We start from the raw sequence: 24,938 nt of genomic DNA, 5'->3' as shown, positions 1-24,938 counted from the left end.
ACTAGTAGATAGGTCTTGCCTTTCAGCATGAACAGGTCAGCTCCCAAAGTTTGCCAAGGCCTGTCCGGCATCTCCTTTGGTATCAACGGCTCTTTGACGTTCTTTCTCTCCTGAATGCAGGTTCTACATTTCAGTACCATGTCATTCAGCCTTCTACTGAGCCCTGGCCACCATACTGTCTGTTTGGCCTGGCCTCTACATTTTGTCACCCCCAGGTGTCCCTCATATAGTCTCTGCAGCACATCCCCTTGTAAGGCGAATGGGATGACAAGCCTTGTGCCCCACAGCAGCAGTCCATCATGCACAGTCAGCACTGCTCTATCAGGCCAGTAATGCCTCAGCGCTCCCTGCAATTGGCTTTTGTCAGGCCAGCCGTCTGTGCAGTACTCCATCAGTGCAGAGCATGTGCTGTCTGCCTTTAGGTGCTCTTGTAAGCTGCTCAGATAATCTCCACTGACAGGAATGTTGCTGATGACAGAGTCTACATAGATGTTGGTGTCCTCTAGTAGGCTTGTATCTGTGTGTGCTCTTGCGGTTCTTAGAGGAGCACGCGACAAGGTGTCGGCTGTCCACAGGCTTTTGCCAGGGACATGATTGACTGAATAATTGTACCTCATGAGTCGCATTTTAAATCTTTGGATTCTTGGTGGGAGGTCATCCAGGGCCTTCCTGCCCAGCAGACTCACTAATGGCTTAAGGTCCGTTTCCAGCTCGAATGGTCTCCCCAGGATGAAACAACTGAACCTTTCACAAGCCCACATTGCAGCTAGTGCTTCCTTCTCTACTTGAGCATAGCGCTGCTCTGTTGGTGTCATTGACCTGGACGCATATGTCACAGGTGACCACCTGGCATCGCTCTTCTGCAACAGGACTTGCCCTCAGGCCAAAGGAAGAGGCATCAGCCAAGATTTTTAGTGCACTGTTTGGGTTGTATAGTGCAAGCACTGGTGTGGATGACAGCTCTGTTTTTAGCTGGTCAAAGGAGGCCTGCTGTTCTGTCCCCCAGTACCAGTGGTTCTTTTTGGACAGCAGGTCTCTTAGCACCTTGTCTTTTTCGGCCAGGTTAGGCAAGAAGCGGCCCAGCTGATTGACCATGCCCAGAAAACTTCTAAGTTCAGTGACATTTTTGGGTGCGTCCATCTCCTGCACAGCTTTCGTCTTCTCCGGATCTGGTTTCACTCCATCTGCTGAAATCACATGACCCAGGAATTTGACTGTATGGCGTGTGAACTCACATTTGTCCATGTTGAGCATAATGTTGGCCTTTTGTGCCTTCTCTAACACCTTATGTAGCCGCACATCATGCTCGTCCTGCGTCTGTCCCCAGACCAGGATGTCATCCATGTGACACAGTACTCCCTCCAGGCCACCTGTCAGTTCTGTCATCATCATCCTCTGAAAGTGCTCAGGGGCTGAAGCTATGCCAAAGGGTAGCCGGTTGAAATAATAGCGCCCAAAGGGCGTGATGAAGGTGGTGTATTTGGCAGACTCTTTTGTCAGTGGTACTTGCCAAAAACCCATATTGGCATCTAATTTGCTAAATACTGTTGCGCCAGCTAGCGTGCCCAGAGTGTGTTCAACAGAAGGCAGAATAAACTTTTCTCTGCAAACTGATTCATTCATCCTTGTGAAATCCACACAAATGCGGACAGTACCTGCTTTTTTCGGCACCATCACCATCCCGGCGCACCAAGCAATCGGCTCCTCAATCTTTGTGATTACGCCCATCCTCTCCATACGGTCAATCTCCTACTTCACTTTTCCCATAAGCGGTAGAGGGACTCTGCGTGGTGCGTGTAGAGAGAAGGGCACAGCCTCTGGCTTTAATTTGATGTAGTATGGCCTCCGAACAAGACCCAGGCTGCTACACAGCTTTGGATATTGTTGTTTCACAGATTCCATGGTGATGCTGTCAACCCTGCACACAAGCTGAAGCTGTTCTATAGCAGGCCTTCCCAGCAATGCAGTGTGTAGGTCTTTTACAACATAAATGTCCTCTGGGGCTGTCTTTTTGCCTCTGCGCAGTGTTTCTCTGGCTACACCTAGGACAGAGAGCACGTTGCCACCTGGCCCAAACAATGGGCGTGTTGACATTGCCAGGCGCTTCACATCAGGTCCCCCTCTAATGTCATAGTACACCTCGGCTGGCAGGGCGGTGACATCAGCACCAGTGTCAATTTTAAAGCACACATTTTTTTTTGGCTTTCTTGTAACTGCACTGTCCACGGGTCTTTTCCAGCGTCCACGGCTCCCAAAAAGGAAAGTCTATTCATCATCTGTAGTGACAGCATTCAGAGATCTTGCAGCATTTCTGCACACTTTGCCATAATGTCCCATTTTGCCACAGTTGTGACACACAGCATCTGCAGCAGGGCATTCTGATTTTCCATGTGATGGCATTTTCCCACATCTATAACAGGCCTTTGAACCTTGCTGTGGCTGTGCAGTAGGTTTATATTTGCCTGGTGTTTGTGCTTGTGGCTGAGGCTTTGAGGGAAATTTGGGGTTTCTGTAATTGTTAGCATGCACAGCATCAACATTGGAGCTGTAGCACCTCCCTTAATGTAAGATGATACAATCTGAGGGGTCCAACAGAATTCGACTGGTACGAATAATAAAACCACTTCACCAAACAAATACGTTTCTCTTTTTGGTTTTATTCCCAAGTGCACGATAGATAATCAACATGAATAACTGAGCTTTTTTATGAGCATTTAAGGAAAGTCAATAATAAATGAAACGTATCATGTTAGTTCAATGTTAGATGAATCAGATGATGATGCTGATGAGATGATTAAGATCCAAACTGTTATTTGAGGACGATGCAATGTTATAATCCAGTGAGACCAGTGAGAATGGAATGGAGATAAGCAGCACTGTAGATCTGTAGTAACAAACCAAGGTTGCTTATAGAAGATCGTGTGGTAAATAGTGCTCAAATGAGGAGAACACATGCAGCATGGAACAATAAAGGTATCAAATGTCCAAAGAGTCCACTAAGGTCTAAAAAAAAAGTCCTTCTATAAAAGAAAACAAATAGTGCACATCAGCCTTTGGAATTTCAAATAAACCATATATCACATTTGGAAGTCAGCAATCACACATTTGAAAGTCAGCATATAGTCACGTTTGAGCGTTAACTTAAACAGTTCTCAAACAGGACTTGTGAGAAAGAAGGTAGCCAGCCATGAGCTCAACCATGAGGTTTCCCTCTACCAAAGAATCTGACTTGCTCGTCTATGATCGGGGCTTATATCCGGTAATCAATTACCTCTAGCGCCCTCAAGCGGCTGCTAGTGGTCATGTTGTCCCAGATGCATCATTTACAACAACAAAAAACAATATACAAAACCAAGTAACGTTCTACACCGTTACATACCCCTCCCCGTGACCTTAAAATTTCCCATGGAAATTTTTTTAATTCTGAGTATGGTAAGTATCTATCTGAGTCGGATCAGACAACATAGCCACCTTGTAATTAACAGGTCCTAGCTTTTTTCCACTCTGGCTGGGCCCTTCCATTTAGGAGAAATTTTTGCCATAAAGGCATCATCTGCTCGAGAAAGGGGATGAGTTTTTACCCAAACTAAATCTCCCTCATCAAAGTTCTGAGTCCTTCTTCTCAAGTCATAATACCTTCTTTGTTTAGTTTGAGCTTTCTCAACATTCTCCCTTACTGACTCATACAAACTTTTTTGGCGTTCAAGGGTACTATATGACGGTTGATCAGGGTCTGGAGGAATCTGTAAGGCTCTCTGCAGAGGGCCTTTCAGTTGTCGGCCTAAAGCTACCTCTGCAGGGGAATAATCTGTGCTTTCGTGCCATGCAGTATTTAGAGCGAATCTGAACTCATAAATCCACTAATCCCAGGTACGGTGGTTTTGTTCAACATATGTGGCAATCATCGTTTTTAGGTTCCGGTTGACTCTTTCCGTGAGATTGGACTGAGGATGATATGCCGTGGTGAGTTTTTGTGTTACGTGCCATTGCTTACATACTTGGTCAAGAATGTTGGAAGTGAATTGCGTACCTCTGTCAGACACAATAAAAGCTGGTGTTCCCCATCTCGTGAAAATTTCCTCTCTTAATATTCGCACAATGGTAGCAGATTTGGCAGCTCTCATGGGAAATACTTCTACCCATTTTGAGAAGTAGTCCACTATAACCAGCAGATATTCGTTCTGTCGGGTGCTTCAGGGAAATGGTCCCATGATGTCCATTCCCAGCATATAACCGGGCTCGACTAGGGGTACACTTTGTAGGGCTCCAGCTGGTTTTAAGTTGGTCGGCTTATGTTGCTGACATTTCTGACAATTCCGGCAGTGCTGCCATACATCTGTGCGAATTGAAGGCCAATAGGCGAACTCTAAAAGTCTCATCATTTGCCCAAGTGTCCACTCAGAGGATTGTCATGTGCATAAGTTAAAATTGCTTCCTTCAACTTTGCCGGGATGACAACTTGGAATCTCTGGCCTTCTTTGGAGTCTGGTACACTCTTAAATAAAACTTCGTTCTTGAAAACATAGTGCGTTCTCTTTAAATCAGTGGATTTCTGGTTCTCTGCTTTAACCATCAACTCTTGACACTCTGGGTCTAGTTTTTGTTCTGTTGCAATTTGTGACAAATCAACTGGTAGATCACACGTGACGGGATTAAAACCGCACTTAGCTGGTGTATGTAACACCACCGCTGGTGACTCCACTGCATACCTCCTGGACAATACGTCAGGCACTACATTACATTGACCTCTTCTGTACCTTACAGTAAAATGATACCCCTGCAGCCTTATAGTCCATCTTTCCAGTCTAGCTGTTGGTTTTGGATGCTGGAATAGCCAGACTAGGGAAGCATGATCTGTGATCACTTCGAAAGCTCTACCCTCCAGGTAATGGTGCCACTTCTCTACAGCCCATACTACTGCAAGACACTCTTTTTCCGATGTTGAATACGTTTTCTCAGCACCTCTGAGCAATCGTGACGCGTAGGCAATTACTTTCTCCTGGCCATCCACCTCCTGCATTAACACGGCTCCTAGACCCACATCGCTTGTGTCAGTCTGTACTTTAAAAGAAGATTCAAAGTTAGGTGTGTTTAAAACCGGTGCCTTAGTAAGTTCATCTTTAATCAGCTCAAATGAACGTTGGCACTCTTCAGTCCAATTCCACTTTGCCTCTTTCTTCTTCAGTGCATGCAAGGGTGCTGTTTTACTAGAAAAATCAGGGATAAAACGATGGTACCAAGCTGCAAGACCCAGAAATCGCTGAACCTCCTTTAAGTTCTTAGGTGTAGGAAATGTCTTGATCGCATCCACTTTGTCTGCATTCATCTGAACTCCGTCTGCAGTGATGGTGTGTCCCAGGTAGTCCAGTGAAGGACAAATTAACTTACATTTTGTGAGGTTAAGAGTGAGACCGGCGGTGTGTAAACTCTGGATCACTTGCTTGAGATGGTGCATGTGAGACTGGATGTCTGGAGAGGATATAATGATGTCGTCAATATAGACCATGCAACATATGTTCTTATGCTCCCTTAAGACTTGTTCCATAAGTCGTTGGAATGACGCAGCGGCATTTTTCAGGCCAAAAGGAAGACATAGAAATTCATATAGACCTGAAGCTGTGACGAAAGCAGTCTTTTGTACACTTGCAGGATCCATTTCGACTTGCCAGTAACCACTTTTTAAATCTAACGTGGTAAACACTTTGGCTCCTTGGAGAGAATCCAGAATGTCTGTGATTTGAGGCATGGGGTATGCGTCAAGGTGTGTCTTAGCATTCAGACCTCGGTAATCAATGCATAACCTAGATCCCTTATCTTTTTTATCTACGACTACCACCGGGGAGGCCCATGGAGACGTAGAAGGTTTGATGATTTTTAATTGAAGTAACTCCTTAATTTGCTCTTCAATAAAATCATTCTTGACTTTCGAGACTCTGTACGGTCTCTTTCTTATAGGAAGTTCGTCAATAGTTTTAATCTCATGCTTGATCAGGCTTGTACGTCCTAAATTTGTGGTGCATACCGAAGGCCAATCATACAGGAGAGCTTTCAATTGACTCTTTACCTCAAATGCAGCATGAGAGTTTTCCACGACTTGGTCGATTAACTTCAACTTCTCATTGCACATCAACTCAACTTCTCCTTGGGCAGCATAAAATCGTACAGCAGGGTGCTTGATCGTCTTATTAAAACTCATGGGATGACTAGAGTTAGTATCAGGCAGAGATACGTGAAGTATTAAAATCGATGGTGACCTTGGCTTCTTTAAGGAAATTCAAACCTAAGATGATAGGTAATGCCAAATCCTCATCCTTCATCACATAGAATGTGACCTCATGTTTTGATCTGTACATCTCACATTCCCAGAGTATTTTACCTTGGGTTTTTTGACTCTGGCCATTAGCAAGCATGAATGTCTGATCACTTCTGGTCAAGAGCTCATCCTTTCTCTTTAGCCTCTGCCATACTTTCTGCTGCATCAAAGAAAAAGTGTTTCCCGTATCAATGACAGCATTGAATAATGAGTGATTTAAAATCAAGGGTGCTTGCAGTACATTATCACACTGAGAACCAACAGCAGGATCAATCAGCATCACGCGATTAGACTGACTTTTCTCACCAGTAGAGCTCTTCTTCTGTTCCTCACTTTTCTCTTGATTCCACCTTCTCTTATTCTCAGTCCAGTCCCTCTCTATTTGGGTACCGAGACGAACCAGCTCATCAATGGTTTTCACCGTTCCTCTCAACAGTGACGCCAACCTCGGATTGCAGCTTCTTAATGTTGCCTGCACTAATTCGGCTTCAAGCAACAAAGGGTTAATTTTTAGTGCCATCGCTCTATAGTTGAAAGCAAAGTCTCTCACCGATTCGTTGACCCTCTGTCTGTAATTTGCCAATTTCTGTGCAGCAACTTCCTTGTGGTCTTCATTCAAAAATGAGAACAGGAATTTTTCTTTGAATGAATTCCAATCTCGAATATACTGTTTCTCCGCTCTCCACCAGCTCTTAGCGGTTCCCTTAAGACTCACGGATAATGCTGCCAACACCTCTTCGTGGGACATGGGTCTCAATTCATTATATTCTTCAAAGCGATCTGTAAATTCAATGGGGTCTTCTGAAATCAAATTACTAAAGGTAGGTAAATCCATGTTAACAGAAGGCGGATGAGATGCTGAAGAATGATGCGTTACTTGCCTCGTCGCGTCTTGTGTTATTGAGGTAATCTTAGAAGGTGCGTGGGATTTTCTGTGAGATGCATCTGTGCTGAAATAAACAGGAGTTGATGTGACCGGTTGGATAGGATATCCTTGAACTGCTTCTCCAGCTGTTTATCACGTCGTTTCAAACAATCCACCATGCTCTTTGCTAGATCATCAATTTTGGCATATCACTGTTGGTGAACTCGATCTATCTCTCTTTGAAGATGATAATTCATTCTGTCTTCATAAGCTTTTAGTTTCATACTCAAAGCCTCTGAGGTAACTAAGTCACTGATTCTGTGTTCCAGATCCACAAGGTGCTCTTCAATACAACTCATTCGTTGCACTTTTTCATCACTACCGAATTGTAACTCCTCTTCTTGAAAATCATGAGGCGGAGGAGGTAAGGGTAAGGGTAAATCATCTTGTTTCACTCTATAGTCTGATGGCTCAACTCTACCTTCCTTTTCTTCCTCAGAATCTAAGTACAATTTGCTAAAAGTATCTATCAAATTTGCCACCGGATCCCTTCGATGTATATAAGCTTCATCAGAAAAATCTGAGATATGTTCCCTTTCTTCCATAGCAGATGATTGTTAGGAATATTTGTTGGTGAAGGGTTTTCAGTACCGTCAAAATTTATTTTTAATTACAAGGAATCCCACAAATGCTTAAGCGGGTCCCTGTTCGGGCGCCATTCTGTAGCACCTCCCTTAATGTAAGATGATACAATCTGAGGGGTCCAACATAATTCGACTGGTACTAATAATAAAACCACTTCACCAAACAAATACGTTTCTCTTTTTGGTTTTATTCCCAAGTGCACGATAGATAATCAACATGAATAACTGAGCATTTTTATGAGCATTTAAGGAAAGTCAATAATAAATGAAACGTATCATGTTAGTTCAATGTTAGATGAATCAGATGATGATGCTGATGAGATGATTAAGATCCAAACTGTTATTTGAGGACGATGCAATGTTATAATCCAGTGAGACCAGTGAGAATGGAATGGAGATAAGCAGCACTGTAGATCTGTAGTAACAAACCAAGGTTGCTTATAGAAGATCGTGTGGTAAATAGTGCTCAAATGAGGAGAACACATGCAGCATGGAACAATAAAGGTATCAAATGTCCATATAGTGCACATCAGCCTTTGGAATTTCAAATAAACCATATATCACATTTGGAAGTCAGCAATCACACATTTGAAAGTCAGCATATACTCACGTTTGAGCGTAAACTTAAACAGTTCTCAAACAGGACTTGTGAGAAAGAAGGTAGCCAGCCATGAGCTCAACCATGAGGTTTCCCTCTACCAAAGAATCTGACTTGCTCGTCTATGATCGGGGCTTATATCCGGTAATCAATTACCTCTAGCGCCCTCAAGCGGCTGCTAGTGGTAACATGTTGTCCCAGATGCATCATTTACAACAACAAAAAACAATATACAAAACCAAGTAACGTTCTACACCGTTACAGAGCATTTGCTAGCACCGCCATTTTCTCCTCTTAAGTCACACTGCTTTCGTCTAACTTCTTCAAACTGCCTTGTTTTTGTTATAGGAGTTTCAAGTGTTAAGTCTCTGTCTAGCTGTAGCTTTTCGGACAATGAGACGTTTCTCAGCCCGACCACTAACCTGTCGCGTATCAGCTCCTTTTGTAACTGTCCATAATTGCAATGTTTAGCTAATCTGTATAGAGCAGTGATAAAGGAATCCACCGTTTCTCCCGGCAGTTGCACACGCTGATTGAACTTGGCTCTTTCATATATTACATTATTTTTAGGCACAAAAAATGCATCAAAGCCCGCCTTAACATCTGTGTACTTCTTCCTCTGATCTTCAGCTAGCATAAGCCCTTTAAGCACATCTTCGGCTTCATCGCCCATACAATACACTAATGTGTTTACCTGGTTTTCTTCCGAGGTTGCGTTTAAATTGCTTGCAAGCCGAAAGCGGTCAAATCTCCTAATCCAACGCTCCCATTCGTGAGGCTTGGTAAAATCGGATGGCTCTGGAGGTTGTATTGTGAACGTAGCAGTTGGTATAGGTTGCGCCATATCAGCCGGCTCGTCTCCCATTCCTCCGCCAAACGATAACGTTACACTTTTCTTTTCCTCTTCTGCTTACAAGTCGTCCCGTTCTGACACCAAGTCAAGTTATTTATAAAAGAGGTTCGTACAATGACGTAATCAGTGACTGTCTTTATTTAGCAACTCAGTACAACAACCATCCGCTAGTGTGTTCGAACATAACATAACCTCCAACCTTCGCTAACCCAGCCTCCTATACAGACGTCACCTCCTGTTACTTCCAAAGCTATTACACTATTATTCCATAATACCACAATTGTTTATAATAATAATAATGGTTATTATTATAAAATAGTTCATTAATTTAGAAAACATGTTTATCCAGTTGTAATTGCTAAAATGCAGCTATTCTTGAACCCTAGCATATTGTTTCAGGACTCAGATGAATGGGAACTGATTGAACCCAGTGTGATCTCAGAGGATGCACAGACAAAGTACAGGTACTATCTCTTCTGCATCTCTTTTTTATCATATATATTCAAATTTTTTTACATAGCAACTGTACTCCTAAATTAATTTCTGTCCAAAAGACTAGAGCTTACAGCAGGCCTTTATGAATGCAGCACGACTGGTCTTCGTATTGAATGCTCCCGTGAAGTTCAGCTTAAGTATCACATTTGTGACTGGGAATGTGTAGCTGATTTTCCAGGAATGGAGCATTTTACACCGTGTGGCCCCTTGATGGATATTGCTGTCATCTCAGGAAAACTAAAGGCAGTCTATCTACCTCACTTTCTGTGTTTAGGTATTTTTCCCAATTTTTGTACACATTTTAATGGGGTCATGGATTCATAGTTTTTACAGTTTTTTCTACAAAACCTGTAACAAATCATAATTTAAAGGCCATACCTTGCTCATATCGTTGCATGTACTGTAAGTGCTACATGTGGAACTCTTTTGAAAACGTTTTAAATTAAATAATAGTTTTTTCATTATATTTAGATAGGCTGATTGTTGCTGAATGTGTTTTGAGTGCACAAATGATCTAATTGCAACTCAATTTGAGTGCACACACACACAATGCAAATAAGGGATTCATTAAGGTGTGAAGACCGTGTTCGGTGTGATCAGAGACAATTTATAGATGACATGCCACTTCCTCAATCCTCAATACAACTATGTAAGGAAAACCCGTAATGGCAAAGATGACGGTTGTATGCACATGTCCCGCCCCTCCCGCTGGAATGCCAATCATCTGCTTTTAACAGTCAAGCCGGGAAACATTTAAGCCTATCGTCTGGTTCCACTGTCGTATGCGCACAGTTGAGGAACCCTTGTGTATGTGTAGTAAAAGTATAACCTGTGGGGAAAAAGGTGTTCTAAACCCTATTTTGGGGCAAAGTCATCAAAAATTTTCAGCGATTTTTATCATATTTCACTGTTGTTTCTATACATGCAGTTTTTATGTCCCGGTGACCAGTGAAAGTGCAGTTCTGACTCTATGCCCATTCATTAAGATAGGAGCCTGGTCTTGTTAGTCTGAAATACCCTTATGAAAATTAACTATGGTTTTACTACAAATAAAACCAAAAAAAAAAAAAAACAAGTACCAGCAAGCGCTGGCAGGGGTGCCGGGGTATGGCCTCGAGACGCAGCGTCTCATTCCCTCGAGGAACTAGGGTTACATACGTAACCTAGAGACGTTCCTCTTAAGGGAACTCAGGCTGCGTCGAAGCGCTATGGGGAACAATGTACTCACGCTGCCAGACTACCAAATCCCTGCCTTGTGTGTATCCGAAGAGCACAGCTTAGGACAAGAGGACTGAAGCACCTGGAGTGACTAGCATATCTAAGCCATAGAACTTTGCAACAGTGTAAGTCGTGGACCACCCCGCAGCATTGCAGTTGTCCAGCATGGACACACCTGCTAGAAAGGCCTTGGAGGCCACCATACCCTGTGTAGAGTGAGCTTTGGCTCCCGACAGCGGGGGAAGAACAGAGGACTCATAGTTGGTATTGATAGTCTCAACAATCCAACGACTAATAATCTGCTTAAAAGCAGAGGGAAAAGTCATTTTGGGGGGACTGTAGCATACAAGCAATTGGTCTGTTTTTTCTCCACAGGGCAGCTCTGTGGACGTATGCATCCAGCGTTCGAACTGGACACTTACAATTTAGCTTCTCTTGGTCAGGCTCCTGAAAGGAATGAGGACAGAAAGCCTGCAGCACTACAGGTTGTGGTGTGATAGAGGGAACCTTAGGAACATATCCCACTCGAGGGCATATGAATACTTTGGTCATGCCAGGTGCAAAATCAAGATAGGTAGGGCGCACAGAGAGGGCCTCTAAATCTCCTACTCTCCTCAGAGAGGTAATAGCCAACAGAGAAGTGGTTTTAAGGGTCAGATGTCTGTCTGAGTTATCTTGAATCGGCTCGAATGGAGATTTGCAAAGAGCTTCTAACACCACAACCAAGTCCCACGGGGGAATACAGGACCGTACTGGAGGTCTCAGCCTCAGCGCACCCTGGAGGAAACGTGTAACTAAGGGGTGTCTTCCCAAAGACTGAAAGTACACTCTTCTTGGCGTTCAGTCTCAAACCCAGCTCCCCATATGTGCGAGAATGACATCTCGATGTTGAGCCGCAACCTGCTCTGACTGAGCTAAAATCAACCAATCGTCTATATAATTGAGAATGCGGATGCCCTGCATGCGCAGAGAAACCAGGGCCGCATCTACACATTTGGTGAACGTGCGGGGTGAGAGTGCAAGGCCGAAAGGAAGTACTCGATATTGGTAAGCTTCATCCCCAAAAGGGAACCTCAGAAACTTCCTGTGTTGTGGAAGGATGGATATGTGGAATATATGTATGCATCTTTGAGATCTATTGTGACAAACCAGTCCTCGGATCTGATTTGAGCTACAACATGTATGATCGTGCATTTTGAACTTCAGTTTCATAACTGATCGATTTAAAACCCGCAGATCTATGATCGGATGCAACCCCCCATCCTTCTTTGAAACTATGAACTACTGGCTGTAGAACCCGGACTCCCTGTCTTGAGGAGGGACCACCTCGATGGTCTCCTCCCGTAATAGGGTTTTCACTCCTTGTTCCATAACCAGAGCCTGCTCGGGGCCAACTAACATTGGAGTAACCCCGTTGAGTCTCGGCGGTGGAGAGCCGAACTGAATACGGTAGCATTTTTCTACTGTGCGCAGGACCGATTGAGATACATTTGGCAGTAGTTTCCATACTGACTTTGGGACTTTCCTTAATTGTCAGTTATGATCATCAAAAATAAAAGAAATAAACATTTGACATATATCAGTCTGTTTGTAATGAATTAATACAGTGATCCTCAAATCTGACTCGCGAGATCCACTTTCCTGCGAAGTTTAGCTCTAACCCTAATCAAACACGCATATGAGTTTGCTAATCAGTGTCTTCAGGATCATTAGAACATCACAGGCAGGTGTTTTTAATTAGAGTCGGAGCTAAACTCTGCAGGAAACTGGATCTCGCGAGCCAGATTTGAGGATCACTGAATTAATATGATATACAAGTTTTACTTTTTAAATGGAATTAGTGAAATAAATCAACTATTTGATGATATTCTAATTTTATGACCAGCACCTATAAAAATGCAATCAGTTTGTTTCTTTTGCATCTGATCATAATCATCTAATGTAATACATTGCAGGTGGATCTCCTATTAATGATGAAGTGAGGGTTGTTCATGTTGAAGAAAGTGGGATTTCATTTGAGAAATGCACGTTAACTAGATTCCATGCCAAACTCCTGAACCACTACTTCTCCCCGAAAGGTGTTTTATTGAGGATTGGCTTCCCTGTAAATTATCACTGCGAAACACTTATCTATGAAACTCAGAAATCATACCTGACACTTCATGTGTACTTGATTCCAAGTGAGAAGAAATTGATAGAGGTAAGTGATATTGAAATAAACAGTGAAACACCTGCTCAAGTGTCTGTGCTTTATAGAAGGGCAAAAACAATGTGTGACATTTCTTTTCTGTAGGCTGCTGAAAACAATGAGATTAAAAGCAAGTCAAAACTCATCTCAAAGCCAGGGCCTGTATCCTCACTAAAGACGAAGACTTGGTATTCACTGATGACGCTGGATGAAAACAAGCAATCTGCGTGCAATTCTGAAGTTCAACCCAAAGTAGTTACATTATATTTAAAAATATTTTAAAAATGTGTTTTTTCCCCTCTTAACATGTGTTTATCAAATTGCAGTACACCATATTTTCAGGTGGTCTAGTCAACTGTCTTATTTTAAGGTTTCACTTTCTGAAGGTCACATTTTTTATTAAGGTTTCATCTGTTAAGAAAAAAACCCTATAAAGGTCAAAATGACACACCAATTTACCTGACCACATGAGTATACACCGTATAAATCAGTATTTAAGTCTTTTCAAACTTTAAACCTGTTAATCTAAGTCCATAAATCCCATCCCACTGCCCAAACCACAGTCCAGCACTCACCAAACCATTGTAACCCTTTCCTTTCTCTCCATTAGCAGTTAGAGCTCAAGTACAAGCACATAAATCCAGACTTCTATGAAGTATTCGTTGCTGATCCAAATGACTTTCACCTTCAGCTGATGCCACAACATCACAGTGAAGGTGTATGGGAAGCCAAAATACGTCAAGGTAGTATTATTCAGACATGTTTATGAGCTCCATTGTTACAGAGCAAGAACCATATGTAAAAAAGTAGTAGGTTCTCAAACCTATGTTCTGTTATTATATAAATCAGATATGTGTGTTTCTTTCAGGTGATTACAGCCAGAGAGTTTCTTCAGCGGGTATGTGCAGTGCTTCATTTCGCATTACAATCAAACCGTGTGTGTGTGTGTGTGTGTGTGTGTGTGTGTTTCCTTTTAATTTCAAGTCAGTTTGACTGTGTACTTAAAGGTCCCATGACATGGAAATTTCACTTTATGAGGTTTTTATGGTTTTCTATGGTCCCCCAGTGGCTAGAAATTTCGATAGGTGTAAACCAAGCCCTGGGCGTCATGCTCAGTCTTTGAGAAAACGAGAACTCAGACGGCCGAACTGGAATCTTCCCCTTATCATGTCATTACCTCCCCTTTCTCTGCTTTGCCCACCCAAACATTTACATATAATTTAGGCATTACAAACAGACTTTTACGATATGGATTCGACAGCACCACCACAAACAGTGAGTAACAGTGTTCATTAATGCCTGATCTGTGATCAGTGGTTTCTGATGTGTAGCCAATTATTTATGTTCACACAGACATTATTTTTAAATTTAATACTGTTTATGCGTCAGTGAATCAATGCAGTGACTAAATGGTCAACTTCACATTGTTTCTCTTAGTAGCATGAAACAAATATGTTATTTAAATTGAGATTAAACTACAGAGCGAAAACCAACAAGTCAATGTTTCGTTCGTTATCTGGCTCGGCTCTGTGTTCATCTTCAGTTCTCTCTTTACAGCAGTTCAGTCAGTGTACTGTTTGAGTACATGAATTACTCCGGGATATTGGTTTATTCTGACTCTGAGGGAGTATCAGTCACATTAAAAAAGTTATTGGAGACGCGAACCATTTTAAACGATTCAGTTCCATTTGGTGAACTGGTTCAAAAAGATCCGGTTACATCGAATGATTCGTTTGCGAACCCGATTTCACAAACTGCTTTGATTTGAACTCTCTCTCACAACAGACACGGAAGAGAAGACAATGCTGAATAAAGTCGTCATTTTTGCTATTTTTGGACCAAAATGTATTTTCGATGCTTCAAAATATTCTACCTGACCCTCTGATGTCACATGGACTACTTTGATGATGTTTTTCTTACCTTTCTGGACATGGACAGTTTACCGTACACACAGCTTCAATGGAGGGACTGAGAGCTCTCGGACTTCACTAGTTCACGCTTACATATAATTAGCTGAGGTATGGTATGCGTATTTGGCGTGCTGTCCGGGGAAGGGCTCCGAGCTCGGGAATTGCCCGAAGCTAGAGTACCCCCCCTTCCCCGTATATTATAAAGTGAACTTGAAGTGAGGAGATGGGGTGGAGGAGGGATGCTGATAAACCGTCAATGGATAGAGGTAAGTCAGCGATATTTATACTGTGGGATTGATTACTTGATTGTGGTCCACCTGTGATGATTAGGCTAAGTATCTGACGCGCTCCTCCCGAATCTTCATAGATAATTACATTTCACTAGTTCACGCTTACATATAATTAGCTGAGGTATGGTATGCGTATTTGGCGTGCTGTCCGGGGAAGGGCTCCGAGCTCGGGAATTGCCCGAAGCTAGAGTACCCCCCAAAAAGGCAAATGTACAGGAGGACAGCCGCCAGTTTAAAGAATGCCCCCCAAAAAGCAGAGTACTGGCGGGGGCTGATTTGGTTTCTGAGAAGTTATCTCGTTGGCAGGCTGGAAGGGCCTACGTACTCCGGAGGGAGCGACTTGGGCGTTGAGAGAGTAGGCCCTACCAGCTGCAGCTAGTGAACTACGTGGTAGTTGGCGCCCGGTCGGTAGGGCTCGGGCCGATGCTCAACTGGAGTTTTTTGGCGTTGGATCGGTGAGCCCTGCCGGCCGATGAGGAGGAGCGGCGTGGTTGTGGTGCCCGACCGGGAGGACCCGAGTTGCCTCGACCGGAATAGGTCACGGTGTCGGCGTACGGGCCCTACTGGCTGATAGCCCCTGCTATTCAGTGGGTGAAGGGCCTAACGCTGACCGAGAGGGCCCATGAAGCCTCCGACAGGAGATTGAGACTCAGGATGACGGACGTCTGGGTCCTCTCGGTTAGGCAGATAAAAAGCTTTTGGGCCAGCCGACAAGGAGGACTCTGGCAACATCCGAAGGGAGATCCCGACTCACGGCATCGGCTGGATGAGATTCACTTGCGGCTGGCAAGCATAGGCCCGTCCGGGAGACTCTCGCCAGACGTCTGAAGGGAGCGCACGCGACAGACGGGTAAGCCTCGGCGGACGGGGAGGGTTGGAAAGGAAAACCCGACTGGGAGGACTCTCGCAGCATCCGATGGGGCCTCAAACTCAGAACATCGAACGGGTAAGCCTCGCCAGACGGGGTTAAAAGATGTGAGAGTAGCTGAGGGTAGCTTTTTTTTTTTTTTTTTTTTTTTTTTTTTTTTTTGCAGGATTTGGCGAGAGGACGAGACTCGTGGCGTCGGACGGTTAAGCCTCGCCTACCGTCAAATGGAAAGGTAAGTTGTGTGGCCGAGAGACTGTTGCCGACGTTCGAAGGGAGCACACACATCGAACGGGTAAGCCTCGCCGACCGTAGGGTGGAAACGTAAAGCAAGTCTGACCAGGAGGCTCTCGCCAGCGTCCGAAGGGAGCACACACATCGAACGGGTAAGCCTCGCTGACCATAGAAAAGGAAAAGGTAAGGTTGTCTAACCGGGAGGCTCTCGCCGGCGTCCGAAGGGAGCACGCGCATCGAACGGGTAAGCCTCTCCGGATGGCGGACAGAAAAGGTAACGATAGGTGGCCAGGAGGCTCTTGCCAGCGTCCGGCGGGGACAAACTGGGTGAGCCTCGCAGGCCGTAGGTTGGAAAAGGTAAGTTTGCGTGGTCGTTAGGCTGTAGTCGGCGTTTAAGGGAGTTTGCTACTCCTGGCAAGAGACGGTTTAGCCTTGGTGACCATAGGAAGGAAGGAGAGTTTATTGTGTGTTAGGTACTTGCAGCATTTAAGCAGCTTGCTTGTAGGTTAGTAACCTGAAACACACAGTAGGGTCGTGGTTGGCTGGCCAGGAGGCTGTCGCCGGCGTCCGATGGGAGCACTCACATCGGACGGGTAAGCCTCGCTGGCCAAGGGTGGAAAAGGTCAGGTTGTCTAGCCAGGAGGCTCGGACCGACGTCCGATAGGAGCTTAGCTCCAGGAATCGAACGGGTAAACCTCTCTGGCTGAAGGACGGAAAAGGTTGTCCGGCCGGGAGGCTCTTACCTTCGTCCGACAGGAGCTTAGCTCCCGGATAGAACGGTTAAGCCTCGCTGGCCAAAGGACGGAAAAGGTAAGGTTGTCTAGCCGGGAAGCTCTCGCCTACATTAGATGGGAGCCTTAACTCCATGCGTTGGGCGGGTAAACTTCTCCGTACGAAAGACAGAAATGGAAAAGCAGGTAGCCAGGGGCTTTCACCTACGTCCGAAGGGAGTGTGAGCTCCAGGCAACGAACGGGTAAGCCTTGTTGGCCGCAGAATGGAAAAGGTGAGGTTGTCTGGCCGGGAGGCTCTCGTCAGCATCCGATGGGAGCTCAAGCTCTTGGCATCGAAGAGAGAAGCCTTGCCGGCCATAGGATTGAAAAAAGGTAAGGTTATCTGGTCGGGAGGCTATGGCCAGCATCCGGTGTCTTTTTATTTATTATTTATTTATTTACTTATTTTCTATATTTATTTGTATTTTCATTTATTATATTTATTAAAATTGCGACACCAGATGGGTAGTCACTCCAGCCATCGGAGGGAAAATTGAGATTGTTTTATCTGCGAAGAGCCCGTTAGTGTTCGGCGAAAGCGTAACTTGCGGTATTGAATGGGTACATCTTGCCATCGAAGGGAAAATTTATTTGGGCTGCAATGTACTCATTGGTGTTCGATAGGTAAATGTCGCTTTTTTTTTTTTTTTTTTTTTTTTTTTTTTTTTTTTTTTTTTTTTTTTTTAAATCGGGTAAGCTTCGCTGGTGGTTGGATGGAGAGTCCAAGATTGATTAAGTGGGAAAGCATCTGGCAGGATTTGGATATTTGCGTTGTCAAACGAGTAAGCTTTGCTGATAGTTGAATGGAGAAGGCAAAGGTTGGTTCAACCGGGAGCCCTCTTGCAGCGCCTGGCAGGGAGTTTGATACTAAGGATGATTTATAATGGTTGGATGGAGAAGGCAAAGGTTGGTTCAACCGGGAGCCCTCTTGCAGCGCCTGGCAGGGAGTTCGATACTAAGGATGATTTATTTGTCTACGAGGGTAGACGCTGTGAGGCTTACTTGGATAATTGTTTAGCACATCCAATGAGCTGCTTCCGATAATGAGTCCGAAAAAATCTTGGTGCAGTCATAGTATCCGAAATTAAGCATGCAAAAATAAATTAGGATTTCCTGTGCCAGTGTACCCCAAATGGGTGCCATGTATCGGCGATGTGGTCATTGTCAGCACGTGAGATCGATGGTACATATCGACGATGTAATCGTGCATGGGTGGAGTAAGAGAAAGATTCTTTATACTGTCTGAGCTTACTATTTACCATTTTGACCATGCAGGTGCACGAAAAGAGCCTATGGAATCGCCCATAATCAAAAAAAAAAAAATATATATATATATATACACTTTCGGAAGTACTGATACACTGGTATTAAGTATAAATACTATATTTAAATACTGCTAGTTCATGTAGTCGGCACTACGATCATCTCGCTTGTCCAATGATTTTTTTTTTTTTTTTTTTTTTTTTTTTTTTTTTTTTTTTTTACCTACGGGCTCACATCGTCCTTTGAGGGCACGGGCGAGCGGGAAATGCAGTGCTGAGATGGGATAACGGAGCGGTTTGATTAATTAAGGTAGGCCGAATTAAGGTAGGCCGCCTAATGATTATTATAAAAAACGTTGGTTGGAGAATGGGCCTAATATCGTCTTGGCTATTGTCGATACATGATGCCATCTCCGCAACCTCAGATGCATGGCATGCCTTTAGGCGGAGGTGATGTGTGGTATTTTTTTTTTTTTTTTTTTTTTTTTTTTATATATATTTAAGTGTAGGAAAGGCTCCTGCGGGAGCAGACGCTGCAACAGCAGTGGGGAGAACGGGAAAGGCTCCTGCGGGAGCAGACACTGCTACGGCAGTGTGGAGGTACAGGAAAGGCTCCTGCGGGAGCAGACACTGCGCGGCAGTGAGGAGGTGTAGGAAGGCTCCTGCGGGAGCAGACACTGCACAGCAGGGAGAAGGTGTAGGAAGGCTCCTGCGGGAGCAGACACTGCACAGCAGTGAGGAGGTATAGGAAGGGCTCCTGCGGGAGCAGACACTGCTGCGGCAGTGGGGAGATACGGGAAAGGCTCCTGCGGGAGCAGACACTGCTGCGGCAGTGGGGAGATACGGGAAAGGCTCCTGCGGGAGCAGACACTGCTGCGGCAGTGGGGAGATACGGAAAAGGCTCCTGCGGGAGCAGACGCTGCAGCGGCAGTGGGGAGATACGGGAAAGGCTCCTATGGGAGCAGACACTGCAGCGGCGGTGGGGAGATACAGGAAAGGCTCCTGCGGGAGCAGACACTCCAGCGGCGGTGGGGAGGTACAAGAAAGGCTCCTGCAGGAGCAGACACTGCAGCGGCGGTGGGGAGGTACAGGAAAGGCCCCTGCGGGAGCAGACACTGCTGCGGCAGTGAGGAGGTACATGAAAGGCTACTTGCTTCGGCTGCTGTAGATGTTGGCTGTTGGAAGAGTAAAAAGTGTTAGTAATATTTGATGGGGCAAGCTAAAAATGGATGGGTAGCCTACTGTGTTACCAGCTTAGCAATTTGTTGCCTGATTTGACGATTCCTCAGGCCTTGTCCACCTTATTATGTTCCTGTTGGAAAAGCATCTTTCCTCTCATTTGGCCTCCGGGCTCTTTAGACGGACTCCCGAGTGGATACGTTTGGAACGCTGTTTTCACGTTGTATTATGGACTGTGGAAACAGAGGCTTTTGGAAACGATTGAGCATGTTTAGTCTTGTAAGGCGTTGTACCGAAAGACATGATTATAGCAGTAACGTTAACCCCTTACAAGATACCCCCCATTTTTGGCATGGAGGCAGAAATTATATACCCAAAATAAAGATGTTTCTGTTCATGATTCTTTCTGACTAGATCCATGATCAATATTTGTCCACGAGCTAACACTTTGACGTTTACCGTTCAGGAATAGGAATAGTTTTCCTGACATGATGGAAAATTAATCACTGGAATTATGTTTTATCGAAATATTGGTCAGATATAAAAGCCAAAGTCTTTGGACTTAAATTGATGCGCGGCTTATCCAGATCAAGTAAGAGAGTGATGTTTAATGTGCTGTGAAAACGAAACATAGACTGGGGCCGTTGGCGATGCTTGCAGCAAATGGGTTAACGGCAGTTATGTGCTATTTGCTTCCAAGTGGTTTCTAAAGAGACTTACTTTCCGGTTTTCCGTATTACGGTCCTTAAAAGGCGATGGTAATTTTACTCATGCTTGCTATCCTGCATCAAAACACGAGGGCAGATGCGTTTTAGATTAATTTTGAGTGATCACGCCAGTGAATGGTAAAATAGGTCCCTAAATGATTTGGTCCTACCAGAAGACTTGCATGCAAATGAAAATTTTTAAATTAAATTAAGCATTTAGCAGGCGCTTTTATCCAGAGACTTTTTTTTTTTTTTTTTTTTTTTTTTTTTTTTTTTGAACTTATGTCTGTATCATTTCGGCGAGGTTTAAACGTGCGCGGTAAGGCGAATGTAACAATAATAATAATAATAATAATAATAATAATGCATTTTATTTGTAGGAACAAACGCCAAAAGCAATACAATAATTCATTAAAGACAGACGGTCTTGAATAAATGTGACTTAATCAACAAAAATCGCCCAACATAGGTGCATGCAGAAGAAGTACATACCATAGCGTAGGGGCTTTATATGAAAAGGCTCTTTCCCCCATGGTCTTTAGCTCACATTATGGCTGGTGAAGTGAAGAGTTAGTAGAGCGAAGAGAGCGTGATGGAATATCAGGACTGATGAGTTCACAAAAATACTCAGGTGCAGTCCCATGAAGTGCCTAGTATGTTAAGATAAGAATTTTAAAATCAATTCTCATGTTTACGGGAAGCCCGTGTAATTGTGAAAGAACCGGTGTAATGTGTTCGCGAGGAGAAGTACAAGCGTGCGGCAGAATTTGTATACTGAAGCTTGCTCAACGATTTAGCTGGAAGGCCTGAGAACGAGGCATTACAATAATCTAACCTAATGCCTTTGGCTTCGTGGTTAAAAAGTGGCATCATCATCCGACGGAACGGTGTATCTGTAGTCCAAATCTATGCGGAATCCACACCCCGGATCAGCGGGTGGCGGTAATGCACCTTTACGTTGGTTTGCCAAAACCTCCGTAAAACACTACTAGAAGAAGACGGAACAAAACTTTAGCCGCAAGACTGCTTTTAGATGCAACACTTTGAATGCAAACTGCCGTAAAAATCCAATGAAGAAAAAGAAGAACCTGTTTTTTAGCGTCTTCGCCTGGAAATGTATTAGTCTGCGCGCCGCTAGAGGAAGCGGCCTCAAACTGCCACTCGGCCGGAACGCCGTGGTGAAAGGCTGAACCGTGGTTGGATTCTTTCTGCTGCAATCCAGCGCTCGACGAGAGCTCGGTCTCGGGCGGCGTGATCGTGTATCGAGCAGGCAAGCTCGGAGTTGCACGGTCTATTGGCCACGATGTGTGGCTTGGCGAGGATAGCAGCTGTCGCGATGACGCTTAATGCTGCTCAACGGCCGTGTTTGGCTGGGTAGAAATGATCTCGGGTCCGGCAAAAGCAGCAGGTCTTATAAATCCCCTGTGTAGCACTCTTCGTTGGTACGAAAATTGGGTCTGTGATAAGGTGACTGACGAGGCGAACCAGCATGCTGATAAACCGTCAATGGATAGAGGTAAGTCAGCGATATTTATACTGTGGGATTGATTACTTGATTGTGGTCCACCTGTGATGATTAGGCTAAGTATCTGACGCGCTCCTCCCGAATCTTCATAGATAATTACATTAAATCTAAAATATCTTAAAGGGAGGTCTCACGGGTTTGGAACGAAATGAGAGTGAGTTATTAATGACATAATTATGATTTTTGGGTGAACTATCCCTTTATAGTACCAACTAAAAGCAAGCAAGTTGGTTAAACGAATATCAAAAAAAAAAAAAAAAAAAAAAAAAAAAAAAATGAATTTAAGCTTTAAAATAGCTTTTAAGTTATTTGCATTTTTAAAACATACAGATTTATAGCACGCCTAGCAAACATAAGCACATACATTTAAAAGAAGTTAAAAGAAGAAAATACATATTTGAGACGAAAACACAGGTTACGGTTACATTTGTTTTAACTTTTTTTATTAACTTAACCTTAATCAAACTCAAAGGCACCCACACAACTGTACAAAATAAACATATTATAAACCTATAAAGAAAACTCTATATCCTTAAAAATAATTAAATCCCTTTACTTAATATATATATCAAACAGTGCTTACCTAAGTCATGATACTGTCTGGAAAAAAAAGCCACCGAATGACTAAAATACTTCTCGAAGACGAAGCAGGAGAGGTTGAACTGACCAGTTTGGAGCCACCTAAGCAGCTGTACAGAAGCACATATTGTGAACAAATACCATTCAGACCTTACTGTTAATTATTATCATAGCCTGCATAGAACATTACCTGCCAGAGCGATTGCACTGTCGAGAAAAAAAAACCTTGTGCTCGCCTGACCCTTCACAAGCAACTCGAAGACGAACCAGGAAAACTGAAATGACTAACTTGCCGCCACCTACACCTTTGTAAAGATGTGCGTATTGTGAACAAATTTCATTTAAATCATGGCTTAAATTGATACACAAAGAACCATCGCTTACCGGAGTGATAACAATGACGGACCAACGTTAACTTGGCGCCGCCTGAGGCAACTCTAAAGCTGCGTACAAAAGCACATATTTTGAACAAACACATTTCAACTCTAATGGTAAATATTATATAAAGAACAACACCTACCGGAGAGATTAATTTACACTGTCAGGCAGAAAAAATAGGCGACGTCTGACCTGAGGCAACAATAAGCCCAGGCGGGAAAATTTAACTGACTAACTTGCCGCCACCTATGTTGTACAAAAGTGCATATTGTGAATAAACTTCATTTAAATCATATCGTGAATTGATACACATAGAACTACACTTACCAGAGCGATCATAATGAGGGAATAAAGAGAGGCCCTTAAGGTGACTCGAAAAGGAAACAGGAGAAAATAAAATGATGTTGTTTATAAAAAAGCATTCAAACTGCGCATGCTCATCAGCCTTTGTGGGCAATACTAATAACCAACTTAAAGTTGTTAGTTGTTCTAACTTGAAATATTAATTTGGTGTAACAAATTGATCAAAATTTCTATTCAACTTACATTTCTGTGTTATCTCAACTTTTTTAATGTTAAATTGTTGAATTAACTTTAATTAATTTAGTTTGTAATACAAAATGTAAGTTGGATTTTTTTACAGTGTATAGCAGAAGTTGCTACTAATAGGTTTAATAGGATTTTTCAAAGCTATATTGAACAGCTCCATAACAGATTCCTAGTCATCAAGGATGTAGGACATTAGAGTTCAACCCTACAGTAATGTAGGCCTACATATAAAATCAAATGTACAGTCTCTGTTTTCCTAATTATGTAAATCTACAAGCCTGGATGAATGATTAATGTTATTAATGTTATATATATATATATATATAATATATTTTTTAATTTTTTTTACTCAAATGTGTCTTTTTTTATACACTTGTACTGCAGAGGCTGAAGCAGAACAGAAACAAGAAGGATGCATAAACTATAATGGTAAATATAATTTCTGAAAATAAATCAGGCTGTTTTTATACAGATTCTTTATAGAGTACTGTTGTGATTTTAAATGAAGATGAGGCAACGTTTTGTTGATCCAGGAGCTGAGTTTGTGGAGAAGCACAGGACAGAGTTGATCAGTAGAGTGTCTCTGGTGGAGCCCATTGCAGACGACATGAGAGATCTGATTAAAGAAGAGAAATACACAATCGTCTTAAACTCAGGAACAAGACAATCACAAATGAGAGCACTTCTGGACTTCCTCACAACACCTAAACTGAAAGAGAAACTTTACCAAAGTCTTCTAGAACATGAGCATGCACTTGTTAATGATTTGGAGAACCCTGAGTAGATGGTCATGCATCAGAAGAATGAATTCCTTATGGTTTATTATTATTTCACAGCAGAAATTAATATTATAATAAGGTCTGGAGTGTTTGTCTATTATTACACACTTTGTGGAATATACAGTTCTGGCTGGTTTACGCACATACAGTAGCTGTAAAGTATATATATATTTTTATTTTTATTCTGTTGTTTATATTTTCACATTAAATGCCATTAAGGGTTACGTTTAAAACCCATGAATACCTTAACACAAATCATTTTAACCTGTACTTTGTGACTTGCTGGAAGTGATTCCTGCATCACATAGGATGTTACTAATGCCACTCACACGCTGTGATTTTTCAGTCATTTGATCACTGTTCCTTTCACAATGCAATACAGACTACATGGATATCTCTTGATTGGTTACTTTTTCGGTTAAACGTGATGTGACTTGTTTTTATATTGCACAGTGTAGGTATATACTGATTCACAACAAAAATAAATAACTTTATCCTTAAAATGTCTATTTTCGCAGTATTTTTTTATTTTGTTATTAATGTTTTTATACATACTAATATAAATCAATATTATTTATTTAATTGCATTTATTTTTAAATACTTTCATCATATTTATTTTAAAATAATATTAATTATTGAGAATATTATTAATATCTGAACATGTGGAATAACCACCTTGCAGGAGCCATTGTTGTCATGTGACAAGAAAATCATAAAACATAGAAGAACCTCATC

General features: G+C 42.9%; 1 protein-coding gene across 5 annotated transcripts in view; it reads left to right on the top strand.

Moving 5' to 3' along the window:
* The window catches only part of LOC113106569 (nacht, lrr and pyd domains-containing protein 1b-like), a 33,864-nt gene extending 9,155 nt beyond the window's left edge, over positions 1-24,709 (top strand). For 2 of the 5 annotated variants that reach the window (XM_026268640.1, XM_026268639.1), the window contains exons 5-12: positions 9,673-9,737; positions 9,828-10,042; positions 12,942-13,186; positions 13,280-13,426; positions 13,785-13,917; positions 14,043-14,072; positions 23,808-23,852; positions 23,957-24,709. In XM_026268640.1, coding sequence (XP_026124425.1) covers positions 9,673-9,737; positions 9,828-10,042; positions 12,942-13,186; positions 13,280-13,426; positions 13,785-13,917; positions 14,043-14,072; positions 23,808-23,852; positions 23,957-24,207 — 1,131 coding nt within the window. In that variant the 3' untranslated portion in view covers positions 24,208-24,709. Of the gene's footprint in view, positions 1-9,659; positions 9,738-9,827; positions 10,043-12,941; positions 13,187-13,279; positions 13,427-13,784; positions 13,918-14,042; positions 14,073-23,807; positions 23,853-23,956 lie in introns of all 5 variants that reach the window. The other 3 variants (XM_026268642.1, XM_026268643.1, XM_026268641.1) reach the window with 2 other exon arrangements.
* Positions 24,710-24,938: the final 229 nt, after the last annotated feature.

The sequence above is a fragment of the Carassius auratus genome, chromosome 7, assembly GCF_003368295.1.
Source record: "Carassius auratus strain Wakin chromosome 7, ASM336829v1, whole genome shotgun sequence".
NCBI classification, from domain to species: Eukaryota; Metazoa; Chordata; class Actinopteri; order Cypriniformes; family Cyprinidae; genus Carassius; species Carassius auratus.
The sequence above is the reverse complement of the archived record's forward strand: the minus strand, read 5'-3'. Positions and strand labels throughout refer to the sequence as shown.